This window comes from Argentina silus (assembly GCF_951799395.1).
Source record: "Argentina silus genome assembly, chromosome: 2".
NCBI classification, from domain to species: domain Eukaryota; kingdom Metazoa; phylum Chordata; class Actinopteri; order Argentiniformes; family Argentinidae; genus Argentina; species Argentina silus.
Genome location: NC_139656.1, coordinates 7,108,990 through 7,131,440, shown reverse-complemented (window position 1 = coordinate 7,131,440; position 22,451 = coordinate 7,108,990). Strand labels below are relative to the sequence as shown.

General features: G+C 47.7%; 1 protein-coding gene across 1 annotated transcript; it reads left to right on the top strand.

Moving 5' to 3' along the window:
- Nucleotides 1-372: 372 nt before the first annotated feature.
- smg6 (SMG6 nonsense mediated mRNA decay factor) lies at nt 373-16,650 on the top strand (the record flags this gene model as incomplete). Its single annotated transcript, XM_083695296.1, has 19 exons — nt 373-463; nt 1,587-4,227; nt 4,457-4,649; nt 4,871-4,981; nt 5,124-5,230; nt 5,543-5,621; nt 5,896-6,006; nt 6,466-6,684; nt 11,232-11,293; nt 11,478-11,623; nt 11,802-11,915; nt 12,330-12,504; nt 12,685-12,904; nt 13,151-13,330; nt 13,557-13,718; nt 14,019-14,163; nt 14,326-14,588; nt 14,675-14,756; nt 14,970-16,650. The coding sequence occupies 19 exons, from the start codon at nt 373-375 to the stop codon at nt 15,098-15,100; spliced, it is 5,232 nt and encodes a 1,743-aa protein (XP_083551422.1). The 3' UTR covers nt 15,101-16,650.
- Nucleotides 16,651-22,451: the final 5,801 nt, after the last annotated feature.

Below are 22,451 nucleotides of genomic sequence, written 5' to 3'. Positions count from 1 at the left end.
AGATCATACCAGCTCAGCTTTAGTGGCAAACATAGATGAACTATTAAAAAGCAGACTGCTTTTTTCTGTTAATATGTTACACCACATTTGTTTACTTCCAGGAATAGATTTCGCAATCGTGATGTTGTATCTATCATCTATCCTAGTCAAACTTTTCAATTAGTTTGTGTGTTTTTGATCCATTTCTAGTCATTTTATGCTACACAATTCAGATGTGAGCTGTACCAGCACTACAGTCGCCTGAGTAATACACACCAAGGGCCACTAGCCTGTTTCGTCAATCTTGTTGTTTTTCTAAACGCGTTCCTCCGCAGGCGCGTGGTGTTTTGAACCTGCCAGGGCACGGTATGTTTGTGTTGGCTGGAAACGAAAATGGCGGATGAGCTCGACAGAGTGCGGATTTCAGCTGCAGAGCTTAGAGCTGAAACTTCGAACTTAGTCAATCACGACGACTGTCACAGAGGTGAGAACGTCTATTAAGTTAATCGTATTCAACAAAAAATAAAAAAATAAATAGAAGAACGTCAAACACAGTGAGGGTATAAAAGTAAAGGAACTCTCCACGGAAAGTAGCTAGGTAGCTTAATGGTAACGTTGTTAGCTCAGGCTCATCATGTGGTCCCGCGCCGTTTGTTTTCAAACCCCTTCAGAACAATATCGCTGTCACCCACTTTCTCCCTGATGGTTCCCACGCACCCACTACTGCACCCACTACTGCACCCTGCCCAGTGCTTCGCAGACAGCACTCACTCAATGGATTGTAGCTTAGCTATGTTAGCTAGCAGCAACTGTTTACTAGAGGGCGGCATAATTGCGCACAATTTATTTGCCGATCTATGACAATTAAATCAGTTTATGAATGATTGTATGAGATCACATTTCCTAAGCTGTAGTTCGTAATACCGGTGACTTGTTTTACTTTTTTTTTTTTTTTCTGTGCCTCCCTAGCCGTGCACTTATTTGTTTACTTTTCAGGCACTGTGACTTGTTTTCTTTCCGGTCCTGTCCTCCTCTCCCGTTCCTTGCACTCTCTCATGATCCCTCCCTCTGCCTCGTGCTTTCATTCTTGACTTCTTAACTTTCCTCTGCCTGGCTAGTGTGTTAGTCCGAGGAGACAGGACAAAGTTGAGCGACTGAGCAAAAGAGAGAGAGAGAGGGAGGGAAAGAAAGAGGGGAAAAGCAGCTCTGTCAGACCTTCACACCTGCTTGTGTGCTGAACAGTCTGATAAGTCAGTTTAGTGGCTGATCAGGGAGATATAACAATACTTGAAATGAAAGAGGTGCTGAGTGCTGTTGTTGTGTGGTACCATTAACTGTGTGTGTGTGTGTGTGTGTGTGTGTGTGTGTGTGTGTGTGTGTGTGTGTATGTGTCTTTGCGTCATGGGAGGTGTTTTTTTTGTTGTGGTTTTCACACACAACAAACATTTTTAAAACTACAAAATAAGTTTGTTAACAATGGCAAGATTTTTGGAAACCTTAAAAATATATTCTGTTATTACTGATATGGTTTCATGTCATTTCCTCACTCCCCTCGTTACTCTTTCTTAACTCTCTTTTACTCTCCCCCTGTCTCTCTCTCCATGTAGCGGACGAGCGAGAGGAGGGGTGTGGTCAACGGCAGCAGCGTCACCGCGACAGTAAGCGCCCTGACCTGCAGCGTTATCATCCTGGTGCAGGTCACGGACAACAATGTCATGACAGCGAGGACGGAGAGACCACACCTGGTCACTCAGGAGACCCCATTACCCTGACCACAGACCCAGACGATCCTGTTAGGTCATCACTGGAGGAGCATAAAATGTCTGCTGAGACTGTTTCAGAGGGTCATGGATGTACAGATGGTGGGGTGGGAAAAGAAGGACGAGATGGAGAGAGAGGACAAGGTGGGGTTGGAGCATTAAACCGTGGTGATACTCCAGCATCTGAGCCAAAGACATCTGGAGGCGACCACAACTGCACCAAGGGGTCTTCAAGTTTAAGCAACCGACCTAAAGCCAGCAGAGAGGCAGGACAAGAAAAGAACCCCAGCGGGACTGACAGAGACCTCCCAGAACCTGCTGGCGTTTCTCCTGGTTCTCCAAAACTGACCCGGAAAACCCGGAAACCAGATCGTGAAATCTACCAGCCCGGCAGCCGAAGAAGTACCCAGGGGAAGGAGTCTGGACCAGGCAGAGAGCAGGAAAAACCTGCCCCGGTTAAGGAGGAAGCCAAAAAAGACGCAGCCACGAGGAGGGAGACAGGAGAGAGAGAGACAGGGAAAGACCCAGCTAAACAGAGGGAGGCAGGAGAGAAGGAGGTGGTGAAAGACCTAATCACACAGAAGGAAGCAAGAGAGAGGGAGGGCAAGAAGGAGAGAGAGGAGAAGGTTAAAGGGGGAGGTGAGGAGAGGAACAGGAAGCAGGGGAGGAGAGAAGCAGGGAGAGCAGCAGCAGTCTCTGACATTATAGTGGAGAACCTTGCGAACAAGGTAGAAAAACTCAGTGTGAAAGAGGCGGAGGGCAAGAAAGGAGGAGGAGAGAAAGCAGCGGGGGAGGAAGGAGGAGGGAGGAGGGGGAAAGCCAGCAGTGAGGGAAGGAGGAGCCGAGCAGGGGGTGGAGGAGGTGGGGGAGAAAATGAAGGCGGTGATAAGACAGAGGAGAAGCGGAGAGAACGAGGAAACCGCAGGAATAGAGGAGGAGAGAAGGAGGGGAACCAGGACAATAGGAGGAGAGGAAGAGCAGAAGGAGGAGGAGAGAAGGGTGAGGGAGGGATGACGGAGAAAGAGAAAGACAGGAGAGCATCAGAGGGGGACAAAGAGAGGGAGGTGGGCAGGACTGGAAATCCACACCCAGCTAAGGGAAGAGAGAAACACTCAGACCGAGAGAATCAGAGAGGGAATAGACCCAGACCCCGAGACGAAGGGATGGATGGAGAGAGGGACAGATACAGGGCTGAGAGGGCTGCAGAAGGAAGTGAGAGAAGCATAACAAACACAACCCCGTCTTCTAAGCGCTACTCCAAATCAGACATCCGTCGCCCCCGGAACCGCACCTACAGCACCAGCTCAGCTAGCAGTGGGACCAGTCTGGATGGACCTGGGCAGGGACAGGGACCAAGGGAGAACCGGGCTGGACGGGACCGCCTGGGGCTAGGCCGCAGGGACAGGGGGGAGGGAGGTGGAGGAGGGGGCGGAGGAGGAGGAGTTGAAGGAAGTGGAGGAAAGCGAGGGTGTCAGTTACAGAACAGGAGGAGGCCCACCAGAGAGATGTCATCGACAGATTCACTGGAGGAGAGTGAAATGGGTGACAGGGTAGATGATAGAAGGAGGAGGAGGAGGGATGGAAAGGAGGACTGGAGCCTGGAGAGAAAGAGGGAGGAGGAGAACAGAGGAAGGGGACACAGAGGAGGGAGCAGGGGTGGAATCCTCCGAGTCTCTTTGGAGAAACAGCCAGGCACGTCTCAGGCTGCCTCAGGGCCCGGTGAGGATCCGCAGTGTCGGAGACATGGCTCAGCTCCTTGCGGCAGGGGGAGGGGCATCCTTGTGCTCCCTGCCCATACTGACCTTTCCAATTCGCCGGAGCCTGGGCAGAGGCTCCTGTTTGGAGGAATCAGAGGAAGAGGGGCAGGACTGGGCAGAGGTAGAGGAGGGAGAGGTGGAGGAACAAGGCGACTCTGGGACCCAAACAACCCAGACCAAAAACCTGCTCTCGCCCGCACCCAGCTGTCCCAGCATCCATCACTCCAACAGCCCATGTACCTGCAGACAGCCGGTGGATACGGCCCGCTTCACTTCCTGGATACTGACGACGAGATGGCAGGCAGTCCCCCAGTCCGCCAAGGGGAGCACTTCCAAACCCAGCAGCAGGCTGCAGCTATGGCCTACTACAAGTTCCAGAACTCAGACAACCCTTATGGCTACCCCGTACCCACCAACAACCCCAACGCTAACCCCAACCCTCGCTACCCTTATCCCTACCACATGTCCCCCTACCAAATGCCCCCCTCCAACGGCATGTACCCATCCCCAGGCATGGGGCAGTTCTATGCAGGGGGGTACAGGGGGCAGGTGTACCCGCCAGCGGGGGCAGGGACAGGGGGAAATCTAACCCCAGAGGAGGCAGAGCAGCAGGCCAGAGGTGAGCTGGGAAGACTGCTCAGAGCTGCAGACACCCAGGAGCTCCAACTCAGCAACCTGCTGTCCAGAGACAGACTGAGCTCTGACGGACTGGACCGCATGGCTCAGCTCAGGTGAGAGGGAGAGCGAGAGAGGTAGGGAGGGTGGGAGGGAATGGACTGGAGAGAGGATAGTAAGATGGGCTCAGGTGAGAGAGTGTGAGGGGGGGGACTTGGATGAAGGGAAGGAGAGACTGATGAAGGGTGGAGGGGATAGTTGATGGTAATGAATCCCAAGTCCATACCAGCTGTAGTAGTACTGTAATACAAAGTGCCGCAATGTTCGTCTGTGTGTGTGTTCCAGAGCTGACCTGCTGACACTCTACGAACGTGTGATTCTGACCGACATCGAGTTTTCGGACTCTCAGAACCTTGACCAGGCCCTGTGGAAGAATGTCTTCTACCAGGTCATTGAACGGTTCCGACAGGTTCTCAAAGATCCCAGCACGGACACTGCCCCGCGCATCAGAACTATGCTCCTCACTCTGCTGGACGAGGTACAGTACACAAACAACACACAGACAGTGAAGTGAATCCTAACCTGAAATGCTTATGCTCAACCCCCATTTTCATGTTAATAATTGGGCTAGAAATCATCTTTCAGTTTAATTGTATAATTATGTATGAAATTATACAGAATATCTGAAAGACTGTATATCAATTTTATAATTGACATTGGTGATATGAATTAATTCTGTTAATTTTGTTTGTTTCTTAGGGGGCGTTATTCTTCGACACGCTGCTGAAGAAGTTGCAGACTGTGTTCCAGTTTAAATTGGAGGACTACATGGATGGCATCGCCATAAGAGCTCGCCCACTACGCAAAACGGTAAAACTCTGCTGTGTGTGTGTGTGTAAACTATACGTTATACCTACCACAATATGCTCAGAACTGTGCGTAGCGGTGTATTATCTACATAGTGTGCATGATTATATAGTTTATGTTAATTGTGTGTTTGCGTTTGTTCCAGGTAAAGTATGCCCTGATCAGTGCTCAGCGTTGTATGATCTGTCAGGGTGATATCGCCCGTTACCGGGAGCAGACCAGCGACTCTGCCAACTACGGGAAGGCTCGAAGGTAGGCCCCCCCCCCTATGTTGTCATGGTTACCAGAGTCTTATCCATGAGAGTAGACTGTTTCAGACAGTTTATATAGAAATGTATACAGACATGACATAATATCCTATTCTAAATGACGGAGGACTCCTGTATAAGCTACAGGTGACAACTGCAGATCTCCCTGCAGTTCCCGTTCATTTATGTCCACCAAGTTGTTATTACTAAACTGTAATAATATGTTGTTTTGTGGTTAATAAATAGGTGGATTGGTGTATTGGTATAAGGGTTTACTGACTCAAGAGATGGTGTCTGTTGTCCCTGTCTCCCTCAGCTGGTACCTGAAAGCCCAGCAGATTGCCCCCAAGAACGGACGGCCTTACAACCAGCTCGCCCTGTTAGCTGTCTACACCGTAAGTGAGAGATGCTCAGTCCGTTCAGTTGAAGATGCTGTTATCAAACGGTTGTGTTGTGTCTGATTGTGTTCCACGGGTGCAGTTGACTGGTTCTTCGTTTTGTGTTTATGCAGTGGTACTTTCCCTCGCCAGTGGGGGCCAGTAAAGACAAGATTTTGAGAAAAAGTGTTTCCCTCCCACTTGGACTGAATCTTCTTCCACTGACCCTCTGTCTCTCTGTCTCTCTCTCTCTCTCTCTCTCTCTCTCTCTCTCTCTGTCTCCATCTCTCAGAAGCGGAAGTTGGATGCGGTGTATTACTATATGCGTAGCCTGGCTGCCTCCAACCCCATCCTGACAGCCAAGGAGAGTCTAATGAGTCTGTTTGAAGAGGCCAAGCGCAAGGTTAGACATGCGTCATGGATAGAGAGAGAGAGAGAGAGACGTGCACATACATACATACATACATACATACATACATACATACACACACACACACACACACACACACACACAAACAGCCCACACACCACCCACACACACACGGTCAGCTGCCCTCTCAGACAACCACAGAAGCAGCTCTGCTTACTCCGCCTGCATCCACAGCTATGGCCACAGGCACAAAGACATACTGTAGGCCTACACATAGAAACAGCCCCCCTACAGATGTTATACTCCCTAATTAATGATAGGATTTTTACTTTGTTAGTCTTAGAATCAAATCCAGTCACTTAGGCCTATATCATATTTGTCCATAGACATTGTTTCTATGTTGCCAAGCAGATCCTTCCATCCATAGCGAGCTTTAACTGGTCATATGAAAACGTCCTGACCACTAACCTCTGCCCCCCCCCCCACCCTCAGGCGGAACAGCTGGAGCGTAGACGGAAGCAAGAATCAGAGGGGGGCTCCCGGGGGCCAGCGGTGCGAGGAGGAGGAGGAAGAGGGGAGGAAGGGGCGCGTGTGGAGATCTGGGTTCGCCCCAGTGGACATGGAGGGGCTCCGTCATCACACAGGGGGGGTAGTGAATCCAGCAGAGACTCAGAGCAGGATGGAGAACTGGGAAACCTCAGCGCCAGTGATGTGAGTAAATACACACACAAACACTAGGGATATCACTGTGCCTGTTCTATGGTAAACCACAATGTCAAACTTTGAAGTTATCATCCCGAAGGAATTTACGTTCTGTAAGGTTATCGGTTCAGTGGTGTTACAGCTCAGTGTACTGCTAAAACTAGTGCCAGCGTGTTCCACAAACAAGGAGGCAAGACGCCGACTACCGACTCATTATCAGCTACTCTTTGAACTTCCTAAACTGCTTTTAATTTACACGTTATGATCAGATCCATTGATGGCTGCCAATCACAACGCAAGAAATATTAGATGAAATCTGCCCGTCTACTCATTGCTCAAGTGTTCCAGCAGCCCCGCGAAAATAACATAAGCAGGTGAATTGATCAGGTGAAACTATACAACAGTTTGATCAGAATGTGGAAGTATAGTACACAACAATAAAAACATTGTTATATGTCCCTACAAAATGTTTGCTCTAAAGCGAACTGCAGCGTGTGGAACGTAAAGGATTTGCTGCAGAGTGGAAGGAGGGAGAGTAGCTCGTGAAGAATGGAGAGGTGAGGAGGGGGAATTGTACAAATATCAAGATAGAACTTGGACCAACCAGTTTATGAATATACAAATATCTATATCTACTCTCACATTGTTTGTTGTAGTCATCACGCATTGTTCACCGCCTAAATGATTATATGTGAAATGGGCAGTTTTTATACGTTAACAGCGCAGAGAAGCGGGGTAAATGTTTTAGCTGTATTTTGATAATAGGTGCGACACATCATGCAACCCGTAACAGAATAAAGTGAGGAATTTCCGTGGGTTTTGAGCGCTCAGTAGGCTCTATGAAAGGAGATGAATTTTATCTCCCATGCCATCCTCCACACTGAATAGTTAACAGACTTCATGGCTATGCTTATATATATATATATATTTTCAGAACAAAGCACCGTTCATAAATGCACTTATGCAATTAAAATACTGTTCTTTCAGTCCACACTTGTATTATGTATTATTAGTAATTATTATTATCATTTGTTCTTTATTCTGTCATCTGACTGTGTGTGTGTGTGTGTGTGAGTGAGTGAGTGTGTCTGTCTTGTGTGTCTGTCTTGTGTGTCTGCACCTGTGGGTGTGCACGTGTTTGCTCATGCGCCAGCGGGGGCGTTTCTTTTTATGGCAGGGACATGAAAAATCATAAACACACACTCTCCAACGGCAGTGTGCATGACCTTGTACCCAGTAACCCCCTCCCACACAACTGATACACAACAAAGACAATTAAAAGCTCAATACCCGTTCCTTCTTTATCGCTCTCACCCCCTCACCCTCTCACCCTCACCCTCTCTCTCTCACCCTCTCACCCTCACCCTCTCTCTCTCACCCTCTCTATCTTGCCCTCTCTCTCTCTCTCTCTCTCTCCCTCTCTCTCCCTCCCCCCCCCTCCCTCCCTCTCTCTCTCTCTCTCTCTCTCTCCCTCCCCCCCCTCTCCCTCCCTCTCTCTCTCTCTCTCTCACCCTCTCTATCTTGCCCTCTCTCTCTCTCTCTCCCTCCCTCCCTCCCTCTCTCTCTCTCCCTCCCTCCCTCCCTCTCTCTCTCTCTCCCTCCCCCCCTCTCCCTCCCTCTCTCTCTCTCTCTCTCTCTCTCTCTCTCTCTCTCTCCCTCCCCCCCCTCTCCCTCCCTCTCTCTCTCTCTCTCTCACCCTCTCTATCTTGCCCTCTCTCTCTCTCTCTCCCTCCCTCCCTCCCTCCCTCTCTCTCTCTCCCTCCCTCCCTCCCTCTCTCTCTCTCCCTCCCTCTCTCTCTCTCTCTCTCCCTCCCCCCCTCTCCCTCCCTCTCTCTCTCTCACTCTCACTCTTTTTCTCTCCCCTTTTCCATAATTTCCTTTGCCTTTATTATTTCCTCTCTGAGCTTTTTATATTCAAGTGTCCTGAATGCTCTGAATCCTTTTTTGTTTGTTTGTTTTTCTCTCATTCATTTTCTTGTCTCCTCTGTTTCTCTCTTTATTTCATTCATTATGTTTCTCTTCTGTTCAGTGGAGTGGTATAATTTCATACTCCTATTTTTGTTGTCTGTGTGTGTGTGTGTGTGTCTGTCTGTCTGTCTGTCTGTCTGTCTGTCTGTCTGTCTGTCTGTCTGTCTGTCTGTCTGTCATCCTCTGTCTTTGTCAGACTCCTCTTTATGCTCCCCTTGTCCTCTAGTCCAGTGGTTCCCAAACCTTTAACAGTCATGTACCCCTGAGACCCTCTACATCCTACTGAGTACCCCAGCACCACGGAAACACACATATATATAATATACATAAATTATAAATATATGAGACAGAATAACCAATAATTCCTGCTTTTTATTTGGATTTCAAACAGGTGATCAGCACCTAAACTCACGCACAACATAACACATAACAAGGTCAACAAAACTGGTCAGTAACAAACTGGCCTATAGCCATAAACTGTACTGTACCTGCCAATTTGAACTGGGCTATATGGACTATAGTGGACTACAAAACTGTAAACTCTGTAAAAATGAACACACATGCAATACAACCTGTATACCTGTATCGCTAATTCTGTAAATATCCGGAGACACATCCACTTTACTGTACTGTAATTTTCATTGCCCCGTTGGTGGATATCTCAATGAGGCTCTCTCGCTCAGACATAGGTAGATGGTATGACTTGTTGGAAGAAAAGGGATAACGAATCCAGATATTTCTGCCTGACTTAGCCACTCTATAACTGACCATGTAAGACGCTTCTAGACCTGCCTTATTAATAGTATCTGTCGCTGTTAGACATTTCTTGGTGTTAGAAAGTTGTCTCAATTGGCGCTCAAAAAAACTCCTGTGGCTTGTTTTTCAAATGGTCATGTTTAGTTTCTAAATGTCCGTGCAAGAGTGAAGGTTTCAAACCGTTATTAGACAGAACCTGGGCGCATATGACACACTGAGGCTGAGGGAAGTCCTTACTCCCAGTGTAAGTGAACCCCATAATAACATAGTCTTCGTTATATTTGCGTCTCTTTGAGACTCCAACCTCCCTGTCAAGTTGGTGTTTTCCTGGGGCAGGGGTCTGTGGCTCTTGGGCTGCTTCGTCATCACAGTCCATATTGGTGGCAGCTTGGCTAGCAGCACCAGTAGAGCTACAGCTAGCATCAGAACTGGTGGTCATACCTGGATGACCTGAGCAGCTGGTCCCAACAGCAGGGGCTTCATTTGTAGTACCAGTATAATTTTCTGTTGCCACTCTGGGTGTGGGCTGAACTTTTTTTTTTTTTACTGTGGGAAGGTAAATCACAGATTTATTTTGTGTACCCCCTAGATCGATCCACGTACCCCACTTTGACAATAGTGGCTCTAGTCTATTCTGGACACATTCTTAGCTCCTGGCTGATTCTCTCCTCAACCAGGGCTATGACTTAGACAAAACTAAGGGAATTGATTAAAATGTGGTTATGGTTAAGGGTTTCGTTGTTAGGGTTAAGATCTAGGTTTTGACCTAGTCGAGCCGGCAATGGGATACTGATCAGGAAGGTCCCATTTAGTCTCACCCCTCTGACTTGCAGGGTCAAACTAGGCTGACATGTCTGCAGAAGAGGAACAACAGACTGCTAGTACAGAGTGGAACCTTGTTAGAACTGACATGAAAATGGACACACACACACACACACACACACACACACACACAATCTGACTTTAGTACATTCTCTCTCACACACGTACAGTATACATACCTGCTCTTCTGCTGAGTCACACACACTTGCCTCATACGCACACACTCTTTCACAAACACACAAATACGGTCTCTGTGACTCACCTTCCGTAGCGGACAGGGCATCGTGGGCCGTGTTCACCCGTCATCACCGTGTCCATGGCGATACGCCCTCGTAAACACACACACACACATCTTTCCACTCATACACACTCTCGAAGGCGCACGCTCTCAGGAAAAGTTGCCGTCCCGTTGTGTGTGTGTGTGTGTGTGTTTCTGTGTATTTGCGTCAGAGGTTCGTCAAGCCAGTCTCGTTACAGACTTTCCGGTGGCAAAATCAATGGTTTCTCAGAACTGTCGCACACTCTCTGTCCACCATTATTGACCCTCTCACGGAGAAGACCAATCAGTTTGTCATCATTTGTTCTCATCTACTAGAGGAGAGTGAACATGTGTAGAGAGGAGGGATATCTTCCTTTGTTATGAAACCCAGCCCTGTTCTCCTCTGCTGTCATGTGTTGAAGGAAAAAAAGACTTTGTTGTAGTTCTCTCCATCTCCACTAGAAGTCCTCTGTTTGCTTTAAACAGCCTGCTCTCTTTTGTGTCTCAAGCTCTTATTGTATGTATTTCATCCATCTCCTCTCTCACACAGACAGAGGGGGGGGGGGGGAAAGCCATGGCTTTTAAATGCTGAAAGATTTTTAATTGATTCTTTTGTAGAGACAATACTGAAATATAAACTAACAGACCCCAAGACTGATCAAGACTCATTGTCTGTCTCTCTCCCACCCTTTCCCCCTCTATTTCTATCTCTCCATCCCCCTTCTCTCTCTTCCTCCCCTTTCCCCTCCAGCTCAACAAGAGGTTCATCCTGAGTTTCCTCCACGCTCATGGAAAGCTCTTCACTAAAGTAGGGTGAGTTGTGTCTCCTGTTTGTGTTCTAGAAACCGGGCCAGTTGGTGAAGTTATACATTTAGGTTTTTATATTGGTTGTGGGGAAAGGAAGGAAGAGAGAACCTTATATTGACCGACCTTAATTTCTAAAACCGTGTGTGTCTCTGTCTGTATGTGTGTCTCTGTCTGTGTCTGTATATTAAAGCATGGAGTCCTTCCCTGACGTGGCGAGTCGTGTTCTTCAGGAGTTCCGGGCTCTTCTCCAGCACAGCCCCTCCCTCCTCGGCAGCACACGCATGCTGCAGATCATCACCATCAACATGTTCACTATCCACAACACTCAGAGCCGAGGTGAAACACACTTACACACCCCCGCACGCACACATTGCCGTTCATCACCATCAACATGTTCACTATACACAACACTCAGAGCCGAGGTTAACGCACACTTACACACTCCCACACGCACGCTGCTGTTCATCACCATCAACATGTATCCATCTGTCCCCCGCCTTTGGTCCTCCGCCAGGTGGTGATGGAGAGGTGCGCTCCGTGCTGCAGGAGCAGACCACTGCTCTGGGTCTGGCCATGTTTGGACTGCTGGTACAACGCTGCACAGAGCTACTGAGAGAGACGCCCGCAGGTACACACACTCACACTCACTCACACACACACACACTCACACACACACTCACACACACACACACTCACACACACACACACACTCACTCACACACACACTCACACTCACACTCACGCAGTGCTAGACGCCAATAGATTTGTTTTGTCTATTTAAGAACAGGCAATGGCAGTTTCTTGCCTGTCGTTTTAGTGTAATAACGAGGCTGCAGGTTGAATGTGGGTACTGTGAGCTGGTCAACAACCTTAACAGTTCGGTTCTGTGTGAGGGGCCCGGGGCGCTGTTTGTTCTGTTGACGGGGACGGGGGTCGGAGAGGAGCTGACCTTCGAAGAGTTGATTTAGAATTAAAATGATCTCTCACTCTCTCTCTCTTTCAATCTCACCCTCCCTCCCTCCGCCCCCCTCCTACCTGACAGAGCCCATCCCGGCAGAGGGGGGAGACGAAGGGTATGAGGACGAGGGGACGGAGGGCATGGTCAGGGTTTCTGCCTTCCCATTGGACCTGAGAGAGCTGCTGCCCAGTGTCAAGGTCTGGTCTGATTGGATGCTGGGTCATCCTGACCAATGGAACCCCCCACCCTGTGGTATAGAGTGAGTAGACACACACACACACACACACACACACACATTCTCTCTCTCTAAATGCTAACGCAACCCCTGCTCACTCACTCACTCTCAAACACAAACACACACCAGGTGTTTTTTCACACCCCTCGTCTCCCCCCACACACACACTCTCTCACTCATTCACTCTCTCTTGTCTTTCCCCAGCGGTAGTCCTGATGTGTGGCGTTGCCTGGCTGACCTATGCAATGCACTGGCGCGTGTCGACCACGGGGAGGCGCCGCTGTACAAGGCAGACGGAGACGGGGGAGAGGGGGATGAAGAGCTGAGGCTGTTACTGCTGGAGGAGGACAAACTGCTGGCTGGGTTCGTCCCTCTGCTTGCCGCCCCACAAGAACCCTGTTATATAGACCGACCCGCAGACATGGTGAGTCACACACACACACACACACACACACACATATTACATTCATCGCCATGCTGATCACTGTTTCTCCCTCTGTTTCTTCGGTTATTGGGTTTGTATGTATGCTGCTGATTATTTTCACCTTGAAACAATCTGCGTTAGTTTGTTTGTTGGTTTGATGAGGGAAAGGTGGAAAGTGAAATGGGCTAATGTGAGTGTTATTATGTTGAGCTTATGAAGTGGTGAAACGGACTGATCTGTCTGTAGGCGATAGCAGCAGACTGTAAGAGAGTGACTGTCCTGAAGTACTTCCTGGAGGCGCTGTGCGGACAGGAGGAGCCTCTGCTGGCCTTTAAAGGAGGGAAGTACATCTCCATGGCAACCTCTCCTCTGCTCAGCCGGGCGATGGATGGAAGGAGCAGACAAGACTCGCAGACGGAGAGAGAGGTGGGTGTGTGTGTGTGTGTGTGTGTGTGTGTGTGTGTGGGTGTGTGTGGTCTCTCCTCTCCTCCCCTCCCCTGCTTCATCCAACTCTCCTTCTCCCATCAACTACATTCAGTAATGCAAACACGCACCCTAACAGAGCTTAGTGGGAGATGTACATTTCCTTAGTAAAGGAAGAAAACAAAGCAATATGGTAACTCTTTACTCTTCTCGCCTCGCGCCCATTCAGAGTGATGATGTCATTGTGGAGGCGGAGTCATCCCTGTCAGAGGGGGAGGGGGATGCTGAGGAGGGAGGGGCTAGCGAGGATGACATCAGAGAACTGAGGGCTCGACGCCATGTCCTGGCTAACAAAGTGGCCCAGCAGCAGAAACGTAGAGACAAGATACAGGTAACACACTACACTATGTGCGTACACACACACTCACTCACACACACACACACACACACACACGCACTCACACATACACACACTCACACACTGTCCAACATGCAAAGAGATGGACAGATACTGTACACACACACTTCCACACATTTTTTTGATTGCATGCATGTGTGTGCATGCATGTACTGTGTGTGCTTTAGGGAGAACTTTAAATGTACCCTCACACACACACACACACACACACACACACATACACACACACTGTAGTATGTTCTGAACTTCTGACCATGCGGGTGTGCGTTCCAGGCGGTGTTGCAGACGTGTGGTCAGTTGGAGCTGGAAGTGCGTCCTCTCTTCCTGGTTCCAGACACCAACGGCTTCATAGATCACATGGACGGCCTGAAGAAACTCCTTCAGTCTGCCATCTACATACTGGTGGTGCCACTCATAGGTGAGGGAGGGAGGGAGGGAGGGAGGGAGGAGGGTTTTACACACTGACCAATCATTAACAATATCTAAAAATTCAATGTAAAAAAAAAAAGAAAAGTATGTAGTTCTAAAGATATGCCTGTCTCTCTCTCCCTCTTCTCCACGCCATCTCTCGTCACGTCAGTGATCACTGAGCTGGACGGCCTGGCAAAGGGGCAGGAGAGCAGCGGCGGGTGCTCAGGCCCCGTTGGGCGTGGCGGGGGTTGTCGTGGCAACGCCAACGTGAGCGCAGCCCACGTGCGGGTGGTGCAGGAGAAGGCCCGGGTTGCCGTGGCGTTCCTGGAACAAGGGTTCGAGGCCCGAGAGCCTTGTCTCAGAGCTCTTACCAGCAGGGGCAGCCAGTTAGAATCTATCGCCTTCCGCAGTGAGGACACCTCAGGACAACAGGTATGTGTGGGTGTTGACGATTGCCTTCGTTGGTGAGGACACATCCTCTGGAGTTTTCGGTTCATATTTTCACCCTCTTTCCTCAGGGGAATAATGACGATGTGATCCTGTCCTGTTGTCTCCACTACTGCAAAGACAAGGCCAAGGACTTTATGCCTGCGCAGAGAAGTAAGTAGGCCTGTCTGACTTAGCCAGTAATGCACACACACACACCCTTACGTAATGCATGTGTTCCATCATTGTGCTTTTTGGGAGTGCCATGTCATAATTTGTGTCGTAGATAGCTTCTAGGGCCATCTGTCCAGCACATGTACTTACTGTTCTCTCTCTCTCTCTCTCTCTCCCCCTCTTCCCTCCCCCTCTTCCCTCCCTCTCTCTCAGACGGGCCAGTGCGGTTGCGGAGGGAAGTGGTTCTCCTCACAGATGACCGCAACCTGCGGGTCAAAGCTCTGACCCGAAACGTCCCAGTCCGGGACATCCCCGCCTTCCTCAGCTGGGCCAAAGTGGGCTGAACAGGGCCAGACTGAACCCTCAGTGCACCCAATCGCTGAAACCGCTGACCACTCAACCTGGAGTGGAGGAAACACGCAAATGCAGAGGAGGAGCAAAGAAGAGAAGAAAGGGAGAAAACGCTTTTTATTTGGAAAAACAAAACAAAACTAAAGGCGTTTTTGGCATGAGAAACGAATGAAGTCCTTTAATGAGATGAGCTTTTTCCCTGCTTGTGGTGAGGTGTGTGTGTGTAAAGAACAGCTTGCATCTGACAGAGAGACGGGTAAAGAAAAGGGGGAGAGTTTGGAAGGCTCAGGAAGGCTAGACCAGAAGGAAAGGTAGCGATAGAGAAGAGGTAGGAAGCAGGAGAGGAGAGGAGAGGAGAGGAGGCAGGAGGTGTGTGTGAGTGTTAATTTATGGGTTATCTCTGGTCCACCCCTGGCCTGTACCTCCGTCTGCAGTGTGTGTTTATAAAGCCAGCAGTATTTAAGTCTGAGAAGATGAGGGATGGACAGAGAGATGGAGGGAGGTGAGGACTATGAGGAAGAGGAGGTAGAGGACTGTAGTGAAGGCCCTGTCCTGAGGAGTGTTCATATCTCTGTTTGAATGCTTTGGCCTCCATCGCAGCACAGAGAGGGAGAGAGAGGAGGGCTACATGGAAGAGCTGGAGGGGGTTGTTTAGGGAGGGACACTGAAGCCTCCCCACCCCTCATTTCACCCCCTCCATGTTTTGTGGCCCAGAGTCAGGCTCTGTTGACCAGGAAGTGGTCATATCATTTCCTGCTGACCCAGGGTGTGGTTTTCACCCCAGTTTCCACTTGGGTCATTCCTCCAGCTTGACGTTGACTTTGAGTCATTTCCAAGTCTGGGTTTCTGTAAAGAAACAGTAGGAAAAAAACAATTCTGATTTATCTTTGTGTTGTGTGTGTGTGTGTTGATTTTTTAGTACACTGATGTGCATGGTTGTGTGTGTGTGTGTCTGTGTGTGTGTTTCTTCTGTAAACCTCATCTGCTTTAGGGCTCTCTGCTTCTGATTGTCAAGAGAGTTCTTTAAACCTTGTCACCAACCCTCAACTGTTCATTGTTTGAGTGGTATCATATCTTTTTGTGTATTTCAACTTACTTTTTCTTTTTTTACCACTAGTTGGTAATTAATAGCTGTGTTTACCTGTGTGTGTGTGTGTGTGTGTGTGTCTGTGTGTGTCTGTGTGTGTCTGTGTGTGTCTGTGTGTGTCTGTGTGTCTGTCGGTATGTGGGTGTGAGGATGGTAGGGGTCGGCCTCAGGCAGACTTGATCTGTTTGTGCTGATGCTTTCTTACAGTAAATATGTAATTAGTTCTGCTCCCCACGCAGTATGATGCATCCCTGTATTTGTACCTGTGAATTAAATACTTACAGTACCATATGGTTTATAAACTCATTTCACTAAGCAGGAGAGAGAGTTAGCCAGCTGACTGTGCTAGACATTCAGATACAATTATTATAAAGTAGTCTTGATGGATTCAGTCTTTTATGGTTTGGATAATCCATGAAATCAATTAATATCAAATCAAAATATATATATATAAAATAATTAAATTAATATTTGTCAATACTAGCCAGATCAAAGTTAACTCCTGCTCCTCTCCTGATCTGGTGTTGGTCCACTCTGGAATTAGTTGTTTGTTAATTAGTTATTGCTTATCCCCTATGGGCCTTTTTAGTGGGGTAGTAGTTTAGATAGGCCCTATATTCTCTTAATATTTCCGTTCGCTGTGCTTACTGTATGTGCTGCTGTTTTTAAATACTTCTCAGTTTGAGAGCAGACTCTAAATCTCGAAACAGACACACAAGTGCATGTCATATTTTTAAATGTTTTCCCCTTGGTTTCTTCAATAAACAATTTGTTTTGATTATAAACAAGTCAATTTGTGGTTATTAATGTGTATCCAAGGCTCTCTGGTCCTCAAGAGCTACAGGAGTATCTGCTGAAACAACCATTACTGACTTCTCCCAGTCGGAGCCCTCTGTGATAGGCACACATATTGGTTTACTGACAGCCTGATTCACTAAGCATTTGTACCACAGTGCATCTTTTACACCTTACAGTACGTCTGCATGGCTCACTTGTTGGAGCATGGTGATTGGGCTTACATTTTGATGTGAGTTAAGTGTAAATTGCTTTGAATAAAAGCATCCACTAAATAACATTTGTATCATGTCATATTGTAAATATATAGATGACATAACATGACCTAGATGACATTCTCTACACCACCTGACAGCTTCTCTCTACAGTCGTCAATGCAAGGACTCTTCATACCTGAGCTGATCACGAATGTTTTCAGTGTGTGTGTGTCTGTGTAAAAGACAGCTCTGTGTCCCACCATAGAGGGACATATAGAGAGTGACAGAGCCACCATGTTTCTTTACTGTCTTCCTGCACTGTTGCTGCTGCTGCTGGTCTCCAGCTCGTTGGCCGCCTCCTTCTGTGGAGGGACCATGACCTTCACCCCCCAAAAAGGACGAACACAGATGGATCTATTAGGGTAAGACTGCAGCAGCTGATGCTCCCTGAAGGGTTATACCAACTATTATCATTTGTATATCATTCATATATTATGTTTCTATATTTAGATTACATACTGTATTTACATTTCTAATATTGAAACACAATCAACATAAAATGACAAGACTAAAAGTATACTATATTAGGTACACCTGTTCAACTGCTTGTTCACGCAAATATCTAATCAGCCAATCACATGGCAGCAACTCAATGCATTTAGGCATGTAGACATGGTCAAGACGACCTGCTGAAGTTCAAACCGAGCATCAGAATGGGGAAGAAAGGTGATTTAAGTGACTTTGAACGTGGCATGGTTGTTGGTGCCAGACAGGCTGGTCTGAGTATTTCAGAAACTGCTGATCTACTGGGATTTTCACGCACAACCATCTCTAGGGTTTACAGAGAATGGTCAGAAAAATAGAAAATATCCAGTGAGCGGCAGTTCTCTGGGTGAAAATGCCTTGTTGATGCCAGAGGTCAGAGGAGAATGGCCAGACTTGTTCGAGATGCTAAAAAGGCGACAGTAACTCAAAGGTTGGTGGTGGTGTAATGGTGTGGGGGGATATTTTCTTGGCACACTTTGGGCCCCTTAGTACCAATTGAGCATCGTTTAAACGCCACAGCCTACCTGAATATTGTTGCTGACCATGTCCATCCCTTTATGACCACAGTGTACCCATCTTCTGATGGCTACTTCCAGCAGGATAACGCGCCATGTCACAAAGCTAGTGAGACCTCTTTTGATATGCGGTGAGCACCTGTTCCGCTTGTTGTCAGAACTGTTTGTGCTTTAGTCAAATCCTCTGTGTTTCGCTGTCAGGTCATATGACAACAAACGTCAGAGGTGTCAAACTATCAAACTATAATGAAACCTTTGAAAAGCTTACTATGTAGCACCTTTCATACAACATGTGGAGTACTGCAACAAGGTATGGTCAGTTTAGTTTTAATTTGAAATTTAGCTCATAAATTAAACACATTTTGGTAAAAAAGCAGGAATTGACTGAGTTGACCAATGCCAGCACCTCAACAAACCACACCCAGAAAAGGAGAGAGGCCGTCCTGCAGAACGTCTCCCAAGGTCCTGTGCATGTGAGGAGGAGCGCTGGTAGCCAAGGTGATCCTGAAAACCTTATCTTGAATGATGTAACCAGATTGGTCATCCTAGTAGTATGTGTAGAATGCTTCATCAAGGTGTTTGACATAACCATGTAGTTCTGTTTAGTGCCTTTTTCAGTTCTTTATCATAATTCTCATTCATCTTGATCCATGTTCATGTTCTTTGCATTACAGACATACGGTAAGTAAAGCACCTTTCAATAATGCCTCTAATACTTTGTGTTCACTATCCTTTCCCCTCCAGCTGCTGCTCTGGGTTTGAACCTGAATTTGGTGTTAATTGCCAGGTGTCTCCTAGCAGCAGTTGCCATGGTGTGGAGTGGTGAGTCACAGATCGAGGGAGTCAAGTCGGCGGAAGTTTGGTAGTGACTCTGCAGTCATGACAACAGTGGGAAGCTCATTCCACCAGCGGGGCACCAGGACAGTGAAAAGCCGTGACCGAGTAGTGCGGCTACTGCATCCACGTAGAGGCGGCGGTGCCAGGCGGCCAGCCGAGATGGAAGAGCGGAGTGATCGGGCAGGGGTTTGGGGGCTGACCATTGCTTGCAAGTTGAACGGCCCTCCACCTCCAACGTCACCTTTTATGGCGGTGTCAGCTAGCTTTTTTGGCCCTTACGCACTGATCAGTTTTCCCTCCCAAAATCCTAACCTTAACAATAGAGAAGGAGTTCACACAAAACTCACCATAGACCCTTGCCTTAGGGCAACTTCACCCTACTCCTGTCAGCTGTCCTGCATTTTGGTAAGAAGAGAAACAAATTAAATGTATGTCTTGTTCTCTATTGTTTCCGGCCGCGAGGGATCTTGGGGAAGAACAGGAACGAGGGGGTTGGCCATGGCTGTCACAGGTGTTACCTCAGCGGAGGAGCTGGCCCGATGACCAGCCTATGTGGGGGTTGTGGGTTGACAGCCAGGGGTGGCCGAGGACGAGAGGGCAATCGGGAGAATTGACTATGCGGAACTGGATCAGTTCCCTATGCCCCTCTCCTCTCCATGTGACAGAAATATTATTACTAAAACGGGGTTTGAAGGTTGGAAGTATACTGTGGGAAACAGTGCTTGTGGCGCCTGTTATTGACACGATGTGTTCCAACCCTCAACATCCCTATCTCTGTCCTTGGTTGGGGCACGGTGTTCTCCTTCCTTGCTATAAGGAGGGAAAGTTGCTGTGCTGCTTTAGAGATTCCACTGAACTCTGTTTGGAGTGTCTCTCCGCTTGCAAGTGTAATAAACGTACACTCACCGGCCACTTTATTAGGTACACCTTGCTAGTACCGAGTTGGACCCCCTTTTGCCTTCAGAACTGCCTTAATTCTTTGTGGCATAGATTCAACAAGGTGCTGGAAACATTCTTCAGAGATTTTGGTCCATATTGACATGATAGCGTCACGCAGTTGCTGCAGATTTGTCGGCTGCACATCCATGATGCGAATCTCCCGTTCCACCACATCCCAAAGGTGCTCTATTGGATTGAGATCTGGTGACTGTGGAGGCCATTGGAGTACAGTGAACTCATTGTCATGTTCAAGAAACCAGTTTGAGATGTTGTGAGCTTTGTGACATGGCGCGTTATCCTGCTGGAAGTAGCCATCAGAAGATGGGTACACTGTGGTCATAAAGGGATGAACATGGTCAGCAACAATACTCAGGTAGGCTGTGGCGTTTAAACGATGCTTAATTGGTACTAAGGGGCCCAAAGTGTGCCAAGAAAATATCCCCCACACCATTACCACACCAGCCTGAACTGTTGATGCAAGGCAGGATGGATCCATGCTTTCATGTTGTTTACGCCAAATTCTGACCCTACCATCTGAATGTCGCAGCAGAAATCAAGACTCATCAGACCAGGCATCGTTTTTCCAATCTTCTATTGTCCAAATTTGGTGAGCCTGTGCAAATTGTAGCCTCAGTTTCCTGTTCTTAGCTGACAGGAGTGGCACAAGTAGGCAGACGAGTATGTAGCGGTACCAAACGTACCAAGTTGTTGATGTCTGTTGCCAATTTCCCCCCTTATACTAACTGTCTACCAATGTAATGTGTCGCCGAAATTAACACAGTTGGTTGGCAAAATGGGTTTTATCATGAATTATGGGAGCCACTACCACTACTATCTATGTGGATCTTTTTTTATTTTTTTGGGGAATATTCATGTAAATAAATAGCTGTTTACCAGTCGAATACATTGAGTTCTCCTGATGGAACTAAAAATGTACAAATATTGGCTTTACTGTGACAGCTAGGCTATGCATTAGCAACTGTTATCATACACACTTGCCACAACGAGAGTGGTGGGTGTGAGAAACACCCAAGATCTTAGATCTACCTGTCGCATACGTATATCACTTCTGACATTAGGTTCATTGAGGAGTTTAATTCCTTTGCATTTAGCGCCCTCCTGTGGTAGCATGCTGCACAGGAAGCGCATTAAGTGTCGAGAGCTGCAGGGAGAACTGAAGGGCTCAAGTCATTAGCAGGCTGTTCCCTAGGGGAGAGGCTGAGCCCAGAGTCTGAGGGCAGGAAATGCCTGGAGGTGCAGAGACAGATACGGAGACGGGGTGCTGGCCTAGGGAACTTTTCACCACACTTCAGTGTCCAGGTCTGTGTACAGTATGAATCCAGGAGGCTGTGGAAGCTGAAAAATGACAAAGATTCTATGCGGAGAATCTGCAATACTATATGGTTATATTTGGGCAATTATGGGGTACTGTATGTATGGAACAAAATAAAACACAACTTTGTACATGTTATGGTTCTCTGTGATCTGTCTCGAGTAGAGACTCATACTGTTTAACATGGTGGTGCAGAGGGTCGTACTGTACAGTCGAAATAACACAGTCAACATTTTACAACTTGTTTACATATGCTGTCATTCTCACTGGCAAGGACATACAATCATGTTACTGTAATCGATAGAATCTATCTAAATGAATTGTAAATAGCAGACATTGCACTGTAAGACATAGATACTAGCACATGGAAGACAGAGATACTTGTTTCAATGTTCATCTGTAGATAATTGCGAGAATCATGGTTTGGTGGAAGTGAAAGCATCTGCAGCGTGCATGATGTGCACTACAATACATTTTCAAATGTAAACAAGAGAGAGAGAGAGAGAGAGAGAGAGAGAGAGAGAGAGAGAAAGAAAGAGAGAAAGAGAGAAAGAGAGAGAGAGAGAGAGAGAGAGAGAGAGAGAGAGGGAGAGAGAGAGAGAGAAAGAGAGAGAGAGGAAACCGGTTCTGCAGTCTGTCCCTCTATCTGCTCAGCATAGTTACCCTGCGCCTGGATACAGACCACACAGGCAGGACCTGATTCCCATCGTCAGGACAACGGGCCGCCAACAGCCAATCACAGTTCTGGGAGACTTGTCCTGCAAGCTAATTGGTTGCTCGGTCTGCAGTCTGTTTTGGAATGCCATCTTTAACCTCTCAGCTGCCATGCACAAGCTTGTTTTCTGTGTCCCAATAGTCTTGGATAGCTTTCTTCCTTTTCAACTTTTCTTTATGATATGATAGTTATGATAATATTATAGGTATGCATAGGACATCCCTTTCAACAACTTTAGCTAATGGATGATATATGACTGTTGGATAATAGCTTTTCTCACCGTTGTTGTGGTTACACTGTCATTCACTGCCTCTCTGTCAACAACCCCAAGGCAAACACACTGTGGCATTCCCTGAAGGCTTCGCTGTAGATAGAGATGA